At 43.7% G+C, this 20977-nt stretch overlaps 1 protein-coding gene across 1 annotated transcript in view; it reads left to right on the top strand.

Annotated features, from left to right (window-relative positions):
* Positions 1–20977, top strand: part of ATP6V0A1 (ATPase H+ transporting V0 subunit a1) — a 251391-nt gene that overhangs the window by 56639 nt on the left and 173775 nt on the right. The window contains 1 exon segment of the mRNA XM_030220840.1: positions 9826–9952. Within this exon segment, the coding sequence (XP_030076700.1) occupies positions 9826–9952 (127 nt within the window).

Consider the following 20977-nt stretch of genomic DNA (forward strand, 5'->3'; position numbering starts at 1 on the left):
TGTAAATGTAAATTATCCAAGAACCAGAGTACAAAAAGGAGGAGTCAATTTATAGATAGAATCTTGACCAGACACTACCAATCTCATTAAATAAATGTCTATAATATATAGTATATAATTTATGGTAATGGAGAGTTCTCAGAGTATAAACTCACCCAAGCAAGACTACACTGAAATGATTTATGTCTCTAAGGGTGGACAAGCTTCTCAATCATAGAACTTCTCCATGATTCATATTTAATTATGTGAGCAAAACCGCACACCCGTGCTCTTTATACCAACTGGTTAATAACCTGATATGAAAATAGTAAAAAAGTGTCTGAATCAAACAGTTCTATCTATTGCTCCATCCTACCTCACACCAACAGACCCTTACCAAATACAGAACAAGGGATCACAAATTAGAAAGAAAAATATTAGACAAAAATTGAATGGGAACTCCAAGAAGTTAAACTTAGCATTACTGCAACACTGGAGACATAAAACAGAAATTCATTTCCTTTTCTACTGAACACAATACAAAGACATTTGCTATGCACATTTCCAAAAGCTAACATAATCCATTTTAAAACATCTACTATAATAAAAAAGCACCTCCAACGTTCTGAAGCTGACTCCGTGGCAGTGAAGGGTTTGAAGGTTTCGTGCTGGCTGTAACGTATCCATCTCCTGTTGTGACAGCGTACTTCCTGGTTTGTCATATGCGACGTCACACGCATGAGGGTGTCGGCATCCCTCCCTTCCTCCTGCCCTTTCAGTTCCAGGCCCCCTCCCTCCCGATTTTTTAAAAGTCATCTTCACTTACCAAGTCAGGGTTACGGCAGACGGCAGCAGCGGTAAAAGGCGTGCAGGCTCGGCCCTTCTCTCTCTCTCTCAGCTGTGGTCCCACCCTTGCGGAAACAGGAAATGAGGGCGGGACCGCAGCTGAGAGAGAGAGAAGGCCCGAGCATGTACGCCTTTTACCGCTTCTGGCGGCTGACGTAACCCCAACGAGGTAAGTGAAGATGACTTTTAAAATTCGTAGGGAGGGGGCCTGGAACTGGGAGGGAGGGACGACGAACCTGGAACTGGGAGGGACGGGGGGGGGGGGGGGGGGACCCTGGAACTGGGATGGAGGGGGGGGACCCTGAAACTCGGAGGGAGGGATGAACCCTGAAACTCGGAGGGAGGGAGGGGACGCCCCTGGCACACACACTCTGTCACACAGACACACTTGCACCCAGTCTCACTCTGTCATACACACATACTCGCATATTCACAGTCACTCTCTCACACAGTCACTCTCACACACACTCTCTCAAACATACACACTCCGAGGAAAACCTTGCTAGCGCCCATTTCATTTCTTCCAGAAATGGGCCTTTTTTTACTAGTTCAAAATAAATGCTTTGTTTCTACCTTTGTTGTCTGGACATTTTATTTTTCCATCTTGCTGGTTCCAATGTCTCTTTTCTACTTTCCTGTCTGTTGCTTGTTAATTCTTCTTCAAGCGGCTGCGGTCCATTTGTCTTTTCTCCTCTCTTCTGTCTGTTCCCTCACTACTCCTGCCTCTGACATATTATCATTCCTTTTTAGCTCTTTTCTGCCTCTCTCTCTCTTTTTCTGCTGCTTTTTACTTTTCAACTACCTATCAACTTTCTATCTTCTTTCACCCACTAGCTCTCTCATTCCCCATCTCACTCCTTCCCCAGCCATACATTCTCTTTCATCTTTAATGTACTCTCCATGACCATTGTAATCACTATCCTCTCATTCATTTCCTTGCCACCCCCTCCTGTCCTCTCCCACAGCTTTCCACCATTCCCATCGTCTTCCTCTCTCCACCTTTCTAGCTAGCATCTAATTCCTCTTCTTCCCCTCCCCACCTCACCCTCGTAGCCTGACATTTTCCTGTCCCGTCTCCCTTCCCTTCTGCCCTCTCCCCCATGGTCTAGCATTTTCCCCTTTTTCTTCCCTCATGCCCTCCTGTGTACCTCTCCCTCCGTATCCACCCCCATGCCCAACATATCCCCCTATCATTCCCACTGTCCACCATCTCTCTCTCCCCATTCCTTGTGTTCTGGGTCCAGCATCTCTCTCCCCTTCCCATGCAGCATCTCTCCCCTCTTCTCCTCTACCATCATCTCCAACATTTATCCCTCCCCTCCACTATCTATGTCCAGCGTTTCTCCCTTCCCTCCATCCCTATGTCCAACATTTCTCCTTTCCTCCCCATGTACCATTTCTCCCTCCTTGCCACCCCTATGTTCAACATTTTCCTCTCTCTTGCCACCTATCTCCTCTCTATGCATTTCTCTCTCCCCTCCACCTCCTATGCAAGATTTCTCCCTTTCTCACTCCTGCATCCCTTTGCTGCATATCTGCCTTCTTCCCCCCATCAGTTCCCTCACCCCCGTGCAGCATCTTTCGGCCCCTTCCTTTCTTTTTCCTATCCCACCCACAACTCTCCTAGTGTTTCTATAGGTTGCCGGCGCGATTTCTACACAATGCCTGCCACTCAATGATCTCCTTGCAGCCGCTAAGTGCTAACCTGGAAGACTCTTCTCTGCTGCATCTTGACTGGGCAGAAACCGGAAGTTACGGCAGAGTAGAGGCTTCCAGGTTAGCGCTTAGTGGCTGCAAGGAGATCGTGAACGGCAGGCAGAATGTGGGAATTTCTGCAAGCCTGTGACCAGCAGAAGCACTTTTGGGACACTGCTGCTGGGTGGGCCTACCTGTTGCTAAGCCCTGCTGTCTCCCATCTAATACATGCTGAGGCAACCAGTTCCTAAACACTAAAAATCAGATCATCTAGACAAGTTTCCTTCAGAAGGAAGTTCTATAAGTGAGGAGCAGCATTGAAGAGGGGCTTTCTTTATGCTCTGCTCTCTCCTGATAAGCTCTGTCTACTCAGGAGATTAGCATGTAGTTATCCAAAGTATAGAACATCACTGTGAAGACTCAGAACTCTTGAACCAAATCTTCTTTAATGCAAATCAAACAAAGAAAATATGACTTACAGTTGGATGTGCAAAACAAGAGTTTCTGCTTTGCAGACTGGGAGTTTGTTCTCACCAGGAAAGCCAGGAAATCTCAGCACTTTCTGATGAGTAGATACGATCAATACTTTTAAATGGTAAAAGCCTGGAAATTTACAGTAGCTTGAAAAAGGGGGCATATGCAGCAGACAGCAAAGTTAGCTTACAGTCCTTAGAAAACCATGCTACAGTCAAACCCCAAAAGGAGAGAAGAAGGACTGGCTCCAGCCCACATAGGGACAAAGACAGCCAATAAGAAAATTTCCACAAGGCATAGGGAACTGGGACATGTGCTCAGGAAAAGCTTATCATAGAGCACTGCAGGAAGACTAATATTTGTAATCCAAAGGACACTTCCTGCCTTTCTTAAAGGCACAAGCAATGTATACTGTTACATGCAATGCAATCTGATATAACAATGTCCAACATATACATATAAAAAATAAACAACTTGTCTCCATGAATAGCAGAACATTTTACCAATCATTTCCTTTAACTACAAAAGAAGTAATGCTTACACTATGCAAAATGATACAGTTTTTAAGTAGGCCTTGGTGTTTACCATACCTCTAGGCATACAAAACATACAAAGAGGTAAATCCATTTCTCCAAGGCAAGCAGGGTATCATAGTTTAGCATGTGCATGACATCATCTGATGGAGCCCTCGCACAGGAACTGCTCTCCAGTTTTGTTACTCAAAGCTTTGAGAGTGATTCACCATGCATATGCACACCTTCCTCCCCGCTGCTGTCATGTGAGACCTAGCCTGTCATCGTTTTTCTGCAGAGTAGTAATAGTTGCACTATTCTAGTGCTTCCCCTCAGGGGCGGCTCGACCATTAGGCCACCTGAAGCGGGTGCCTCAGGCGGCACTCTTCAGGAGCGGCATCTCCCCCTTCATGGCATTTACCTGGTCATGTTCCAATCCTGGCAGCGATTTCCATACGCTGCCTTGCCGCCGACACCTGCCTCTTCCCTTTAGTGCAGCTGCCTGAGCCAGAGGCAGCCGCAGTAAAGGGAAGAGGCGGGTGCTGGTGGCAGGGCAGCGTATGGGAATCGAAGCTGGGTTTGGAACGTGATGAAACAGGTAAACGCTGCGAACGGACTGTAGGGAGGGAGAGGCATGTCTGCATAGGGTGGGGAGCGGCATCTCGGCCTGGGGGGCGGAGGCATCTTAGCTCTGCCTCAGGTGGTATCTTGCCTTGGGCCGGCCCTGCTTCTCCTTAGCTCAAATCAAAGTCAGCTTTTTCAGCATATTGTGTCAAATTTTTGCTTATTTAGTTTAGTTAGGCTTTTTTTAGGTTTGTTTGTTTCCTTTCTTTTCTGTTAGCCTACTCCTGGCCTTGACAGGCTTAGGGCAATTGGTCGAGTACTTTTCATCCTCAAGTCATTTGATTTCATTGCAGTTCTTTTTATGGTCACATACAAGAGACACTTAAAGCCACTGGGAAAACTTTCTGGGACAATGGAACCATATCCGTAATAGATATTCATAATTGGTGCCTGCAATGCCTGGGACTCGATCATGAATCCCCCTCAATGACTACTTTGTTTGGAAAGAATCTATGGTCGAGATAAACAGCATGAATGAATTTTGGAGCCGATGAGTCCAGATCATTGACATTGGCATCAGAAGTACTGCTCTTCATGGGTCTTGGAGCTGCATTGAACACTGGGAATGCATCGACATTGAGAGTAACTCAATCAGCAATGACTTTGACCATTGATAGAGGCTATTGGAATTGGTTATTCTCTGATCCTGTCCTGAGAAAGAGGAAGAATTCATCCTTATCCTCAGTGCTGAGAGACAGGGATGCTGGATGTCAAGCATAGACCAGGGTGCACTGACATTGAGCCCCTTCAGAGCATAGCGCCGAGCGCACAAAGGCATTGAGAACACTGGTGTCCTGGAAGTGCCCCTGAAGAGAGGATCGCTTATTCTATGAGACATCGAATGGTTTATTAGAACTTATTGAATTGCTTTTCCTCAGTGAGAACAAGGCGATGTATATCAATAAAGTAGAGGAATCAGAAATTAACACCATCAAAATTGTGAAAAGATAGAGAGGAAAGCAGGAATGAGAGGAGATGCTGTTAGACAAAATTGTGGAGTAGTTAGAGCCCCTTGGAGACCATCAAGATCCCAATTGAACAGCATAGGCTTTTTCAAATACGTCTTTAGTAATATTTTAAATTTGGTGTAAGAATGCTCAAGACAGTTATGGAACTGAACCTGCTATCGAGCGGGAAAGAGCGGGGTATAAATGCTATAAATAAATAAAAACTTGCCAAAAGAAGGCATGTTCTCTAGTTGAAGCCTTTCTTCAGGGATGGAATCTGTAAATGGCTACCATTAAGGGAACAGAGCGCTCTGTTCAGAGAATAGGGAATGATGGAAGAGGACCTTGTGGGTAAGAGCAAGAATTTTATAATAGATGCAAGCATAGATGGGAAGCCAGTGTTGCTGTAAAGCCCCCACCTTTGTCGATGACATCCTTCAAGGAGTAGCTTTTGATAGAGTTTGAGGTTTTCTTGCAGCATTTCTGGTCTTGAAGCAAAACTGCTCATTCGATGGCATTGATACTGAGACTTGAACAGGTTGAGCAGATAACTCGAAGCCCATTTGCTGCCTGCAGGAGACACATCGACTCCAAGGCCACAAAGGGGATCGGACTCGATGCCAATTCGCTGATGTCTATCTCCAGTGTATTGGGAGAGGGAGCTTCCCTGCGGTCCTTGGTATCTCGACATCATCAGCCTAGGTCTGACCAAGAGGTCAGTTTGAGTCAGGCAGAGACTCGGATGTCCCTTGCTTAAGAATCTGAGTCTAAACCCAGAGCAGTGTGGATCATTTGAAGAAGAGCCAGAGGAAGAGTTCACTGAGATCCCTCCCTACCACATGAGAGACATAAATCTCCACCAGAGGAACTCTCATTCACCGAGTTCATCAGGGAGACGGGGAAGGCGATTCTATTTCCTTTTAGAGATGGAGGAACCCAGGGCAGAAATTGGAAATCCTTTTACAAAGTTCCACAACGGAGTGGTCCTGTTTGCTCACTCATGAGTTCCTTAAGGTAGTGTTGGAATTCCTTTTTAACTAGTCATTTATTATAGCAACATTTTTCCTAAAAGCTCATGCCCACATAGGTGAGAGTGCACTACACACTTTGGATGACAGGAGAGCTTTGGTGTACCTGGAGCAGATTAAAGCCCATAGAGAGTCCACCTAGCTTTTTTGTTTGTTTAGACCCAAACATGATGGGGCTGGCATTGGCAATCATGTTGTTTTGAATATTCTAGCAGAAAGCAATTTCTTTACGTGCGCCCAGGCTGATCTGAATCTGGAGGGTCATGTTACAGCTAAGTCGGAGTTATGGCTGCATCAGTAGCCCACGAGATCAGCCTCCATAGAAGAGATTTTCAGAGCTGTGACATGGTCTTTGGTTCACACATTCACTTCATATTATTGGTTGCATCAGGATGCCTAAGGTTTGGCCAGACAGTTCTTCAGAATTTATTGGGGTTTAGAATTCAACTCCACCCTTTTAGGCTCATTTCTTTCTGTTCTAGGCTGCCTTCCAAAAAAAAACCCCCCACAAAAAACCTCATAAAGTTAACTGCCTCATTCTTAAGCCTTGCCTATTATAAGGCTATCAATTTATTAACCCCCTTTATGTTGAAGGCAGTCTGTAGCTAGGGAGTCTCAGATGTGAGACTGATAGTCTGCTTATCCTCAGAGAAAACAGTTATTACCTGTAGCAAGTGTTCTCTGAGGACATCAGGATACATAGCCTCACCTACCCTCCCTCCACCCCCTTCGAGTTATATTCTATAAGCTAGAAAGTGGACAGTGGCAGATGGGAAGGCAGAGGTGCATCACTAAAAGCTTTGACTAAAGAAGCTGGAGAGCAGTCCCCACATTTATTTATTTATTTGTTACATTTGTATCCCATATTTTCCCACCTATTTGCAGGCTCAATGTGGCTTACATAGTACCGTAAAGGCGTTCGTCAATTCCGGTATGAACAAATACAGTAATGTGGTAGAATAAGGTTCATGTGTAACAGACACGTTAGGGAATTGTAGAGAGGAAGAGAATCATAGGGAGGAAGAGTTATTATATGTCCATTACGAGCTTTGGGTTCGTTGTGTTGCAGGGTACAGGCATTTAAGTTGGGTTGGTAGGGTATGCCTTTTTGAACAGGTTAGTTTTTAATGATTTCCGGAAGTTTAGGTGATCATACGTTGTTTTCACGGCTTTTGGTAATGCGTTTCATAGTTGTGTGCTTATGTAGGAAAAGCTGGATGCATAAGTTGATTTGTATTTGAGTCCTTTGTAGCTTGGGTAGTGGAGATTTAGGTATGTTCGTGTTGATCCTGTTGTGTTTCTGGTTGGTAGGTTTGTGAGGTCTGTCATGTATCCCGGGGCTTCGCCGTAGATAATTTTATGAACCAGGGTGCAGATTTTGAAAGCAATATGTTCTTTGGGAGCCAGTGCAGTTTTTCTCGGAGGGGTTTGGTGCTTTCGAATTGCGTTTTTCCAAAGATAAGCCTGGCTGCCGTGTTTTGAGCGGTCTGAAGTTTCTTTATAATTTGTTCTTTGCATCCCGCATAAATTCCATTACAGTAGTCTACATGGCTTAGTGCCGTTGATTGTATCAAGTTGCAAAATGTTTGTCACCCCACATGGGAGACTATGTACCCTGCTGCCCTCGGAGAATACCTTCTACAAGTAAGTAACTTTGTTGTATGGGTTGGTTTCCCTTTTAAAATCCAGCCAGCAGGAGACTGACGGGTACAATATGTGACTGTCTCTGGGAAAAGGTGACTAAAGTAGCAGATCCAACATATTGAGAATGGCTGATTTAGATAATCCAAAGAGCAACCAGTCCACTCCCACAAGTAAATCAACAGAACACAAAGAGTGGAAATGACCATAAAAAAAGATGGACTGGGATGACAAACCAGAGCCTTTATTCAAAGTGATGGACATCTGGTGATCTGGTGTATAACAGGCAAATATAATAGACCCAACATGGGCTGTGTTTCAGCAATTAGGCCTTCCTTACAGGTCCTCGAAAAAACATAAAGGAATAAATATATATAAAAAATATGGAAAGCATATAAACTAAAAATGTTAAAAGTATGAAAGAACATATAACTATGGAAGAATTCCAAAATATGAAGAAGGAAAAGAGAATGAAAGGTAGGAGAGGACTTGGATTGTTACAACAGAAGTGACATACCAAGTGAAGATAATTTGCAAGAGTGCCATATGCATAGAGACAAAATAAAAATTGAGTTCAAACTAGTGCTGTAGTTAGCATGTGTGACATTAAGACAGTGCAATTTCAGTGATGGAAGTGAAAAAGCCAGCATTAGACAAATGATATAATAAACGGTGTCTGAAAAATGCTACCAAAGTTATGAAACCTCTAAATAGAAAAAATGGTGGTGGTGGAGGTAAAATTTCCTATAGCATATACCAACATCAAAACCCTCCACTCCAAATAGCCAGGAAAAGTGAAATATTATAAGGTTAATGGGAGGAAAAAGCCTCAAAGAGCTCTTGATCAATAGATCTACAGGGCTGCTGCTGATCCTATAGACCTATCTTGCGGTCTCAGAAGGATCCTATCCTTATCATAGGCAAAAATCCTTTCCAATATCTTAAATATTAAGTGATGGGAAAACTCCCTTCTAGTCCACATAGAAACAATGAGCTTAATACCAAAATAATGGCACTGGTTGCTGCTAAGCACTACTGGTGTCAAAACCACATAACTGAAAAATAGGTAAGAGTGTCTCTTAGCTCTCATATGGTTGTTCAACTGTGTATGCTTTTATCTCCTGCTTCAGACTTCAGGCACAGGCAGCTCCTTGTGACTCTGGGCAAGTCACTTAACCCTCCATTGTCCCATGTAAGCCGCACTGAGCCTGCCATGAGTGGGAAAGCGCGGGGTACAAATGTAAAAAAAAAAAAAAAAAAGCATTCTAACCCCCAGACCGACGATGGCCAGCATTTCGCTCATACTCCAGTGAGCTATGCTGCTTCAGGGTCCAGTGAATCAGAGACAATACATGTGCACACCAGAGTGTTCCAAGTTCTGTTCCTTCCTTTTCTGCAGTGCTTCAGCTTGAACCCAGAGAGAGACAGAGTTGACCACAATTTGTTTTAATGTACCATTAAATTCTCGCATGACTGGGTGGGGACAGGTATTCTTGTGGGGATGGGTAAGATTCCAGCAGAGACAGGTAAGATTCCAGCGGAGACGGGCGAGGATGAGTAAGATTCCAGTGATTATGGGTAAGATTTCTGTCCCTGTGCAACTCTGTACTGTGAGTCTTTCATCAGGTCTTCCCAGTACTTTGAAATACATCAATTTTGTCTTCAGCTGGTTTGACTCTATTCTTAATATCTATTAGTTCCTGTTGCACTTCAGCCGCTTGGCCCAAAGAGCCCTCTAGTTTCTGAGTAATGTTCTACAGCCGTCTTCATAAGGAATTTTCCAGTAGCACTAAGAATTCCCCTAAAATTTTAAAATTATGTTGATGCAGTCTTATTTGTGCAAATATAGCCAAGTGTCCACAGCTCAATCTGTGTCGTTTTTAATATATATATATTTTTGCCACAACCTCATTCTATCAGGAAATGACCCTTTTTTTTTTTTTTTTTTAGTGTGTGTGTAATGTTTGTGATTTTGAGCCAGAATTGTGACTTTTGGCATGAGCCTGCTGTTAGTATTTCAGAGCCCTTTGGTTTATATTTCTCCAGGGCAGTATTACCCTTTCTTTTCTTCTGCTGCAGTTTTGTGGCCGGTGTGATAAACCGAGAAAGGATCCCTACCTTTGAACGGATGTTGTGGCGAGTATGTCGAGGGAATGTGTTTCTTCGTCAGGCTGAAATTGAAAACCCTCTGGAAGACCCAGTAACGGTAAGAAAGGAAGTCGGTGTTTGTTTTATATTAAGACATTTGATGAAACAGATGGAATTGGCGCACACCCCTAGTGATAGTATTGTGAGACTACCACTAAGGGTCAGAGGTGCCGTTTTCAACCCAGGCACCCAGCAGAGCAAGAATGACCGGAGATAGCTTCTACCCTGAAGTCTACACTAGTGAGACCCCTGATAAGAGCCATTAAGGGGGTGGGGGTGGAGCTTAGAAGATGTTGGGAGCCTTGGTGCTGTGATGGGCAGGGTGTCCCTTGAGTTTAGGGGAGGGGATTTAATCAGCCTTTATGCCTGCCCCTTCAAGCTGCAAATGCCTTGGAGCGGGCGCAAAAGCTGATATTGATATATTTGTTTTTAATAAAGATCTGGCTTCTCATTAGACATGGGCTTTCCATTTAACAGCTTTTTGGAACACTCAAACTATCCCCCTAGCATGCTTCCTTTGAATCTCAGCTTGCAGGGTACAATACACACAAAAATAGCAGCTTTATGAAATCACTATTTGCACATATAGGTGCTCCAAAAATAGGGGCCATTACCTACACTGGCTTATGACTGTACATTTAGCAAAACAAATACAAAGAAAAGCATATCCTGTATTAATGATGAAATATGCCAGTTTTTTGTGTTATCCTTTTAAGATGTTTTACAATAGGATCTTATTTAACTTTTTTACCCAATAAACTGGATAACCAATGCCCAAAAAAGATTTTGAAATGCAAAGCAAAATGTCTTTAGCCATCAAGAAAATGTATTAAAACTTGGGCTGAAACTGGTTTTGCGTTCATTTCAAATAAATTCCAGTGAGGGCTGCTCTTTGCTTTGGCCCTTTCAAAACAGTGTCCTTAAGTTCCTCACTTTCCCTATCATATCATGGCCCAAAACTGTTAACTTCACCGTCCTATGCAAATCCTACTTTTGTTAAGACTCTTTCAAAAGGGGGTGCTTCAGCTTTATACTGGTACTCTGTTATGGTCATCTGGGCAGCAGTACTCATACAACACACTATACAAGCCCTGTTTATTCCTATCTCCGGCATAATCCAGTTCAACAAAAAGACTCGTATGCATTTTGACAGACCTTGCAATACTTGCTCCTAATGCTGCTTAATTTTATCGCAAAATCTCTTTTCACACATCCACCAAACATACTTAAAGGTGCTTTGCTGCCCACACATATGCAAGCATTTCCTGTTGCCCTTTCTAAAAATCTTCAGTCATCCAAGGGTGTAGTAAACCCCCCAACTTAGATATTGATGAAACAACCTAGTTTTCAGTTGGCATCTATAGAATAATAGCTGCTGACTGATTTTACAAAGTTAGGTAATGCGTTCCAGGTCTTGGGTCTATTCCCTATTATCCTATATAATAATTTGCACCTCCAATGTTCTACATCTGGATGCCTGGGTTCATAACATCCATAAGCAATCATTGCCCCACCCTCGCGTCAAAACGTAATGACATCAGAGGATGGAACAGTGAGAGGGAAGGGAAGCCAGCGCCAGCCAGGCAGAGAAAGTTCAGGTACAAATTGAGGGGAGAAGAGAATCGCGAAGGGAGGGGGGAGGGGAGGGCAGGGCAGAGGTGAATGGATGGGTTGGGAGGACAGTAGAGTGGAGAATCGCAGGACACGGATGGCAGGGCAGGGGAGGGAAGAATTGCTGGACATGGAGGCATAGGCTCCAACTCCGTGGGTGCTCCAGCACCCCCAATATTTGTCCCGCCCGAAGTCCTGGAACAGAAGTTCACAGCCAGCCCGACCTGCGCTGCCCGCCCTCTTCTCCCAGTCCTTTGTCTGCTCCTCTTCTTCCTGCGTGCTGCCCAGAATTGAGAAGTTCTTACCTCGGGGTTCAGTGGCAGCAGTGAAAGGCGAGCAGGCTCGGCGCTTCAGCCTGCCTTCCCTTCTCTCAGCTCTGCCTCTGGTACCGCCCTCATTTCCTGTTTCTGCAATTACCTGTATTGAATGAATTGTAAAATTGTTTCAGAGTTTCTCCCCCCCCCAGTCCAAATCATAAAAATGTCATTGATGTACCGGTAGTAGGGGTTTGGTCTGGTATGTTTTCAGAAATGTCTCTTCCAGCTCAGCCATAAAGAGGTTGGCATGTTGGGGTGCTGTCCTGGATTTTCTAGCCCATTACAAAGCATAAAATTGTATTGCTCTCCTGTCTCTCTGACTCTCACCTATCCACCCCCATCCTGTTAGACTGTCACTGAAATGCTTTGATGTTTCGCTCATATATACTGTCATCTACCAACATTTGCTTATTTCCGATCTGATGAAGAAGGGCAACCTTCGAAAGCTAATCAAGAAAAGTATTAAGTTATGTCCAATAAAAAAGATGATATCTTATTTTCTTTTCAATGTTTTATTTTGTTTTATTTCTATGTTTAAACTGTTTTATTGATGTCACAGTTTACAACATACATAGATCAATAAACATATACTTAATACAAATCTCTGTCTTCTTTATCAAAACCTTTAACTGAAGTGTCATCAAACTTTTAGTTAGTTTTCTTCCCTTTCCCCACCCCCCTTCCCCCCTATACCCTTGCCTTAATGTTGTCACATCAACATAATTCCAATAGGCATACATATCATTTCAACTTTCCATTCCTCCCCCCCCAGTGAGTGTGTTCACCAATAGGCTGCGAGCTGTGCCTGATAGAGCCTGCACATACGGTCCCCAGACTTCCCAGAAGCGGTGTTTACTTCTAGGACTACTGTTCATAGCACGTGCTTCCATCCGCACCAGGGAATGAAGCAAACTCCTCCACTGCCAGAAGGATGGTCCTATTTCTTGTGTCCAGTATTGTAAAATACATTGTTTCCCAATAATAAGTGCCTTATATATAAATAAACTTTCTTTGTATCGCATAATTGACCCAGTTCCCCTCAGTCCTAGCACAACAGTTTTAGGCGTAAGCCCAAGCCTCTTATGCAGCAGAGCCTCGCAATATTCCAGCACTGGACCCCAAAACTTTTTAATAACAGAACATCCCCAAAACATGTGATACAGTGTTGCTCTCTGAAAATTACATTTACTGCAATGTGTTTCTTGCAGTTTACCTGCATAATAAGCCTGTATTGGAGAGAAGTATGCTCTCAGAATTATTCTAAATTGTATCTCCCTATGTCTAGCACTAGTCACTTTATGTACAATCTCCTTCAATGACTGGACTATATATCCACTGCTAATCTCTACCCTCAAATCCTCAGACCATCGTCTAGCCACTGCCTCATAGCTACGGTGCGGGCCAATCATACTTAACTGTTTATACAGTGTGGACACCGTAGTCTGTTCTCTTCCCTGAGGCAGAAACAAATTCACCAGTAGCTCATACATCCCTTTATCACATTTTCCTCTATGTAAGTGCTCAATATAGCTATGAAGCTGATAATAATCATACCATGTCACATTCTCTACTCCCACCATATCCTCTAAAGCCTCCCTGGATATAGCCTTCCCCGTTTCTTGCATGACATCTGCCACTAATACCACTCCTTCCTGTGCCCACTTGATAAATTTCGGGTGCGCATTCCCTGGTTCAAATGCTCCATTCCCAACTAGTGGGAGGAGATCCGTGCACCGTGGGTTCTTATTTAGTCTCCTCAATATGTACTGCCATACACTTCGCATTGGGTGTAATAAAATATGATGGCGCCATTCCTTAGGTACCAGTTTACCCTCAACATGTAACATATAATAAGGATGATATGGTCTAAACAAAGCACACTCAATATTCCATGCCGTATGCTCTTCTGTTTCCAACACCCAATCCGCTAGGTGCCGAGCCAAACAGGCCCAATTATATTGTTTAATATCAGGCAACCCCAAACCTCCCTCTGTCCTTTTCCCATAAAGATAGTCCAATTTAACTTTAGCCTTTTTCCCACTCCAACAGAACCTAGACAACATTCCTCGAAGCTTCTTTATATCTTTAGTCTGTAATACTATGGGCAGCTGTCTTAGTACATACAGCCATTTTGGAAAGAGCATCATTGCATACAAACCAACTCGCCCACTTAATGTTATAGGTAGCCCCTCCCATACTGCTAATTTATGTCGCGTATACTGCAGTAACTTATCAACATTCTGTCTATATAATCTACTCAGATCTCCGGTTAGTGTTATGCCTAGGTATTTAAACTCCTTATTCGCCCTTCTTAGTGGAAACTTTCCCTTCCATTGCTCCCTTACCGTATTAGTTGTGGGCAATCCCTCTGATTTTTGAAAATTCAATTTAAATCCCGAGAAGGCCCCATATTCTTCAAAAACCTCCATCAACACCGGCAGCGATCTCTCCGGTCTAGCTAGATGAACCAAAATGTCATCGGCAAACGCCGAGATCTTGAATTCTCTGGTTCCCAATTTTATACCTTCAATCTCAGTGTTACCCATAATTTCTCTGACCAAAGGGTCTAACGTGATAGCAAAAAGTAAAGGGGACAGAGGGCATCCCTGTCTGGTTCCTCTATTAATTACAAACTTCGAGAGTACGCTCCGTTGACCAACACTCTCGCCATAGGGTTCTTATATAAAATAGAGATTGCTTGTGTGAAATAGCCTTCAAAGCCATACGCCCTTAATGATGCAAACAGGAACTCCCACTCAACCCGATCAAACGCCTTTTCGGCATCGAAACTGATCAAGAGGGAATCCCCCCCTTTCCTGCGCACACTCTCCATTGATGCCAATATCAACCTAATATTTTTCCCACTCTGTCTCCCTTGTACAAATCCTACCTGAGGGGTCGCAACTATGCTCGGTAAGACTTTTGCCAATCTTGAGGCCAAAATTTTTGCCAACAGCTTGGCCTCATAACTAATCAGAGAGATTGGTCTATAAGAATCTGGTAAGATCGGATCTCTCTCAGGTTTCGGAAAGACCATTATGTCCGCAAGTCGCAAAGACTGCGGAAGTTCCCCTAATTCAACTGATCTATTGAAGGCCTTAGTCAAGGGGTCTCCTATGTCCTGCATTAAGATTTTATACAATTCAGCCCTAAATCCATCTGGCCCCGCAGCCTTATGTAATGCACTGACTTTTTTCTCTAAGGACCTCCTCAGTCTCAATCGGTTTATTTAGCTCCCTCTTCTGTTGCTCTGAGATCTTTGGCTTATTGACATTCTCTAGGTATATATCAGGATCTAAGTCATCATCATCATTTTTAGCATATAGCCTAGCATAGTAATCCCTAAACACATCTCGTATCTCTATGTCATCATGTACCAGGCCTCCCCTCTGTGTCTTAACCACCAACACTCTCCTCTGCCCCTTCGCCTTCCTCACTAGACCTGCCATCAACTTCCCTGGTTTGTTGCCGAACCTATATAGTTGATATCTATAATATTCAGCAGATTTACTGGCTCACTGATGCAACAGCTCATTTAGGGCTACCTGAGTGGCTAACAATTGCTCTCGGGTATGATTTGCGGACCTTTGTCCATACGACCTCCTCAATTGCACCAACTGTTCCCCCAATCTGATGATCTCTCGATCTCTCTGTTTTTTCTTTCTGACACTGTACGCTATAATCTCACCCCGTAAAACAGCCTTCCCAGCCTCCCAGAACAGTATCGGTGTATCCACATGAGATGCATTATGTAGTGTATATTCTTCCCACTTCCCCCTAATATATGTCCAAAAGTCCTGATCATAATACAGATCCATGGGAAATATCCATCTAAACTGTCTACTTTGTGAATTCTGATCTTTAAATTCAATAAATATTGCCGCATGATCCGATATAATCGTAGGATCAATTGCAGCCTCTGAGATGCCTGCAAAACTGTCTTCATCTATCAGTAGGTAATCTATTCGTGATTGCGTGTGGTGGGCTCTAGAGTAGTGCGTGTAATCTTTAGTATTTGGGTTAAGAACCCTCCACACATCAACCACTCCCAAAGCTCCACACAGCAGATTGATGCCTTTATCCATCTCCCCTATCACACCTGCTACATTATGTGATTTACCATTGGTGGAATCCGCTACCACATTGAAGTCCCCCCCTATTATCTTCTGCCGAACATTAAGATGCTGTATCTTACTGATGAGTGTATGGAAGAATTTCCTACAGTACACATTAGGGGCATAAATATTACTGATCAGGTATGTAGTGTCATTCACCTTGACCTGTGCCAAAATGTATCTCCCGTCAGGATCAACACACATCTGCCCCACCTCGACCTGAAGGGATTTGTGGAACAATATCACCACCCCGGCCTTCTTCCCCACCGCTGGGGCCTCCAACACTGTCCCCACCCACCAGGTTTTGAGTTTGTCATGCTCCTGAGACGATAAATGTGTCTCCTGGAGGAGTGCTATATCTGCTCTTTTCTTTTTAAGACTATGAAGTATTTTCTTTCGCTTAATGGGGGATGAAATACCTCCCACATTCCAGGAGTATACTTTTAGTCCCATCAATCTCCTATATCCCGCTCTTGCATCAACATGTGTTCCACATCTATAAGAGTGCAGGCATGATGTCCCAGCAGCACCACTCCTACTATTCTTTTCATCAGCCACTCATCATTCAACTCACTCACATATCTCTTCTGACCCCATATACCTAATTGAAATTCTGTTAACCAAACCCTACATTTCCCCCAACCTCCCACCCCCCTATCTCCCATCCTTTAAATCCTCCCTCCCTCCTGTTCAAAGAACTAGTCACTTATTAACACCTGCACTCACCCTGCAGATACCTTTTACCCATCCAACCCTTTCCAGGCCCCGCATCCTAACCATTCACAATTTTACAGGTCACTTCTCATATACCAGTCTTTAATCATCTTCTTTTGCAACGGCCAGGAAATAGTTCAACAATTCAAAGCTGGGTCTCAGTTCCATGTGATCAATCAATCGTATTCTGCAGTTCGCCCCGCCATGCCCATAAATCTGCAGAAATTCAATATTGTATTCCTCGGTCCATAGCTGTTTCCCCTGTTGTCAAATTATGTATTGTCTCGTCCGTAAGATCCCCTTTCTTCAAGCTCTGTTCATATCATACATTGTTACATCTCCATCCTTCAGTACTCTAGACTTGGAAACTTATGGCAGCTCCCCTAGGGTAACTCTCCATGTTAAGATAGTCTCAAATAATCCACTGTCCTGAGTTTATCCACTATATGCTTCTTTAGTTATATCCTTCTTCCTGGAGGGTCTATTCACCCCCATGTTGTTGAATATATGCTTTAGCTGCTTCAACTGTGTCAAAAAATTTTGTGACTCCATTGATCGTGAGGCGCAGCTTAGCCGGATATAGAAGCGCAAATTTTATTTTTTTGTTGAAAGATCCGTACATAAAGGCGCGAAGGACTTCCTCCTCATTTGCACCTGCTGAGAATAATCCTGAAAACAAAGGATCTTCTTATCTTGGTAAGTGAGGGTACTACCTCCTCTTATCGCGTCCAGAATATGTTGTTTATGACGAAAGTTCAGAGATTTTAATATGACCACTCGCGGCCTGGTCACTGGCTGTCGCGGAGGCCCAACTCTATGAGCCCGTTCAACACAGAAACTCTGTAATTTGTCCTCGATGTGTAAAGACTGCGGCAGCCATTCCTCTAAAAAGGTAGGCAGATCTTTATCCAAAAGCGATTCTGGAAGTCCAACCAGACGCAGGTTATTTCGCCTGCCCCTGTTCTCCAAATCATCGAGCTTTGTCTCCAAATCCTGCACCCGCCGCTCTAATTTCTTATTAATCTCCTTCTGCGCTCCCACAGTCTCCTCCATCTCTGAAATCCGCTGTAAACCTTCATCTAACTCCAGATTCATACTATCAATACGCTCATGAGCCTCCTCCGTTCTGTCAAACAATTGCTGGAGTTTCTTATCCAACGCCGCCTCGACCGCTGCTGTTACCTCGGCCGTAATCTCCGTCAGCCATGCGGATCCCACCGCTAGTTCTCCGGGATCTCGCTGGTCGGCCATCTTGTTATCTGGCAGTTTCGATTTATCTCGCTCTCTCCTCACCGATTTCGCTGCCATTCTGTTGTTCTCTGCTTGATCTTTGATCCCTAATCGTTCTCTCACCTTATATGAGCAAGGCTGTGGCGTTTCGCACCTTGGGTACGTCAACTTATCAGATTTTCGGGTGAATGTGCGCGGAGCCTAGCTTTCCAGTGTCAGCCCTGCACCATGGCGTCACGTGACCTCTTTGTTTTATTTCTATTGATTATATTTGAATCAAACATAAATTTGCTGAATTTAGATTTTAAAAAAAGTTAAAATTTAATACCAAGAAATGCAGAGTGATACACTTAGGGTGCAGAAATACAAAAGAGACGTACCAGATAGTAGGGGAGAGATTGGTAAGCTCGGCTCAGGAGTGGGACTTTGGGGTGATGGCATCTGAAGATCTCAAGGTGACAAAACAGTGTGACAAGGTGGTGATCGCGGCCAGAATGAAGCTATGCTGCATAGAGAGAGGTATAACCAGCAGAAGAAAGGATGTGTTGATGCCCCTCTACAAGTTGTTGAGGCCCCACTTGGAGTATTGTGTTCAGTTTTGGAAGTCTTATCTCTCTAAGGATGTAAAAAGACTTGAAGCGGTTCCGAGAAAAGTGACTGAAATGGTAGGGGGTTTATGTAGCAAGATGTACGTGGAGAGACTTATTGACATAAACATGTATACCGTGGAGAAAAGGAGAAATGGGTGATATGATGCAGACGTTCAAATATTGGAAAGGTATTAATCCAGAAACAAACCTTTTGCGAGACGGGAAGGTGGTAGAACCCAGAGGTTGTGAATTGAAGTTCAAAGGGGGCTGACTCGGGAATAATGTCAGGACGTATTTTTTCACTGAGAGGTGATAGGTACCTGGAATGTCCTCCCACGGGAGATGATAAAGATGGAAACTGTAATGGAATTCAAAAATGCGTGGGACAAGCACAAAGGAATCCTGTTTAGAAAGATCACATCCAGAGAAGCTTAGCGGAGATTAAATAGGAAAGCCGGTGCTGGGCAGACTTCTACGGTCTGTGGCTTGATCGAGCTGAATAGATTTGGATGGGCTGGAGTGGAGCTATTCTGGGGCTTTGACAACAACTTCAGAAATTTTAGAATAAGGCCACTGCCATTCAGACTTCTATATGCCTTAAAAATGGCAAGGATAAATCAAGATCAGGTATACATATGATATATCACTTAATACCATATGCAATGAATTTTTCTTACTGGGCAGACATGGACCATACAAGTCTTTTGGTACTATGTTATATGTGCTACAATCTTAGCACAGATCCTATTAATGAACTCTCAACAGGGAAATGGGTCAGTACTAATCACAGCTGGTAGGGTTCTTCCCCTCCTTAGTTATGACAGTTAGCCCACTAACTTAGATAGATTAGTGGCTCTCTAGGACCCCCACAAATACGTCATAAAATTTGGCTGAAAACCCATCAATTCTAGGCACCTTTCCCAAGGCTAACATTTCGATTGTAGCCACCATTTCAAGGGTCGAAATTGGCCTGCTGACCACTCTCTTCTTTTCTTCTGATAGCCTCAGGAGTAAGCCTCAATACACTTGCCTGACATCTCATATTCTGGCTTATATAATTCTTTGTAAAACTGCAAAAAGCACTCCTTAATTTGCTTATTGCTGCAGAGAACCTCCCCATTCTTGTCTCTAAGCTTCAACATCTAATTCTGGATCTGCAGCCTTTTTACCTTGAGCCGTATTTTCAAATCACTTAGACTTGCAAAGTTACATAGAGGGGCATTTTCGAAAGAAACGTCTAAGTTGGAATTTGGACGTCTTTGTAAAACGTCCAAATTCAGAGGCGGGGAAAAGGTCATTTTCAAAAAAGATTGACGTCCATTTTTGTGTTCGAAAATTCCATGGACATCCTTGGATTTGGACGTCTTTGATTTTTGGCCATTTTCGAAAACAAAAACGTCTGTCTAAAACATCCAAATTCAAGCCATTTGGACATGGGAGGAGCCAGCATTTTTAGTAGACTGGTTCCCCTGGCATACCAGGACAGCAATCGGGCACCCTAAGGAGCACTGCAGTGAACTTCATAAAATGCTCCCAGGTGTACAGCTCCCTTACCTTGTGTGTTGAGCCCCCCAAAACCCACTACCCCCAACTGTACACCACTACCATAGCCCTTACAGGTGAATGGGGGGCACCTATACGTGGGTACAGAGGGTTTCTGGTGGGTTTTGGAGGGTTCGCTGTTTCTTCCACAAATGTAACAGGTAGGGGGGGGGGGGTATGGGCCTGGGTCCACCTGTCTGAAGTGCACTGCACCTACTACTAAACTACTCCAGGGACCTGCATGCGCTGTCATGGATCTGAGTATGACATGTGAGGCTGGCAAGTAATATTTTTAATCATGTTTTTTGAGGATGGGAGGGCATTAGTGACCACTGGGGAGTAAGGGGAGGTCATCTGGTTATTTCGGGCACCTTTTGTGCCTTATTCGTAATAAAAACAGGTCTGGGTGAAAACGTCCAAATTTTAGTCCTGGATGTCTTTGCTTTGTTCCATTATGGCTCAAAGATATCCAAGTCTTAGGAACACCCAAGTCCCGCCTCAAACACACCTCCGATACGCTCCCTTGAGATTTGGATGTCCTTGCGACAGACTTCTGACAAAGACATCCAAAATGCGGTTTCAATTATACAGATTTGGATGTCTCTGTGAGAAGGACGTCCAAGTGCCGATTTTATGTCACTTTTTGGATGTCCATCTCTTTCGAAAATGAGCCTGATAGTAACCTATGGAATTTTGTAATTCTGAGTGCTTGAAAATGAGCCCCCTTGTGCACCAGTGGCCTTGAGACCATATTAACTAATTCTGAAGTATATTTGTTTTGCCTTTAACATCTTAAAATTCACTTTCTTCAATTTCAGCACTCTGAGCTCTTCCTTTGCTTCCTGTAGTAGTGTCAGAGTATACTTCAAATCCATTGCTTTTTTTTTTTTTTAAATCTAGTTCTCTGCCTAAGATTCCATGCCTTCTGCTCTTGTTCCCACTTCTTATGTTCCCCTATGAAGGG

Source organism: Microcaecilia unicolor, chromosome 12, assembly GCF_901765095.1.
Source record: "Microcaecilia unicolor chromosome 12, aMicUni1.1, whole genome shotgun sequence".
In the NCBI taxonomy this organism is placed as follows: domain Eukaryota; kingdom Metazoa; phylum Chordata; class Amphibia; order Gymnophiona; family Siphonopidae; genus Microcaecilia; species Microcaecilia unicolor.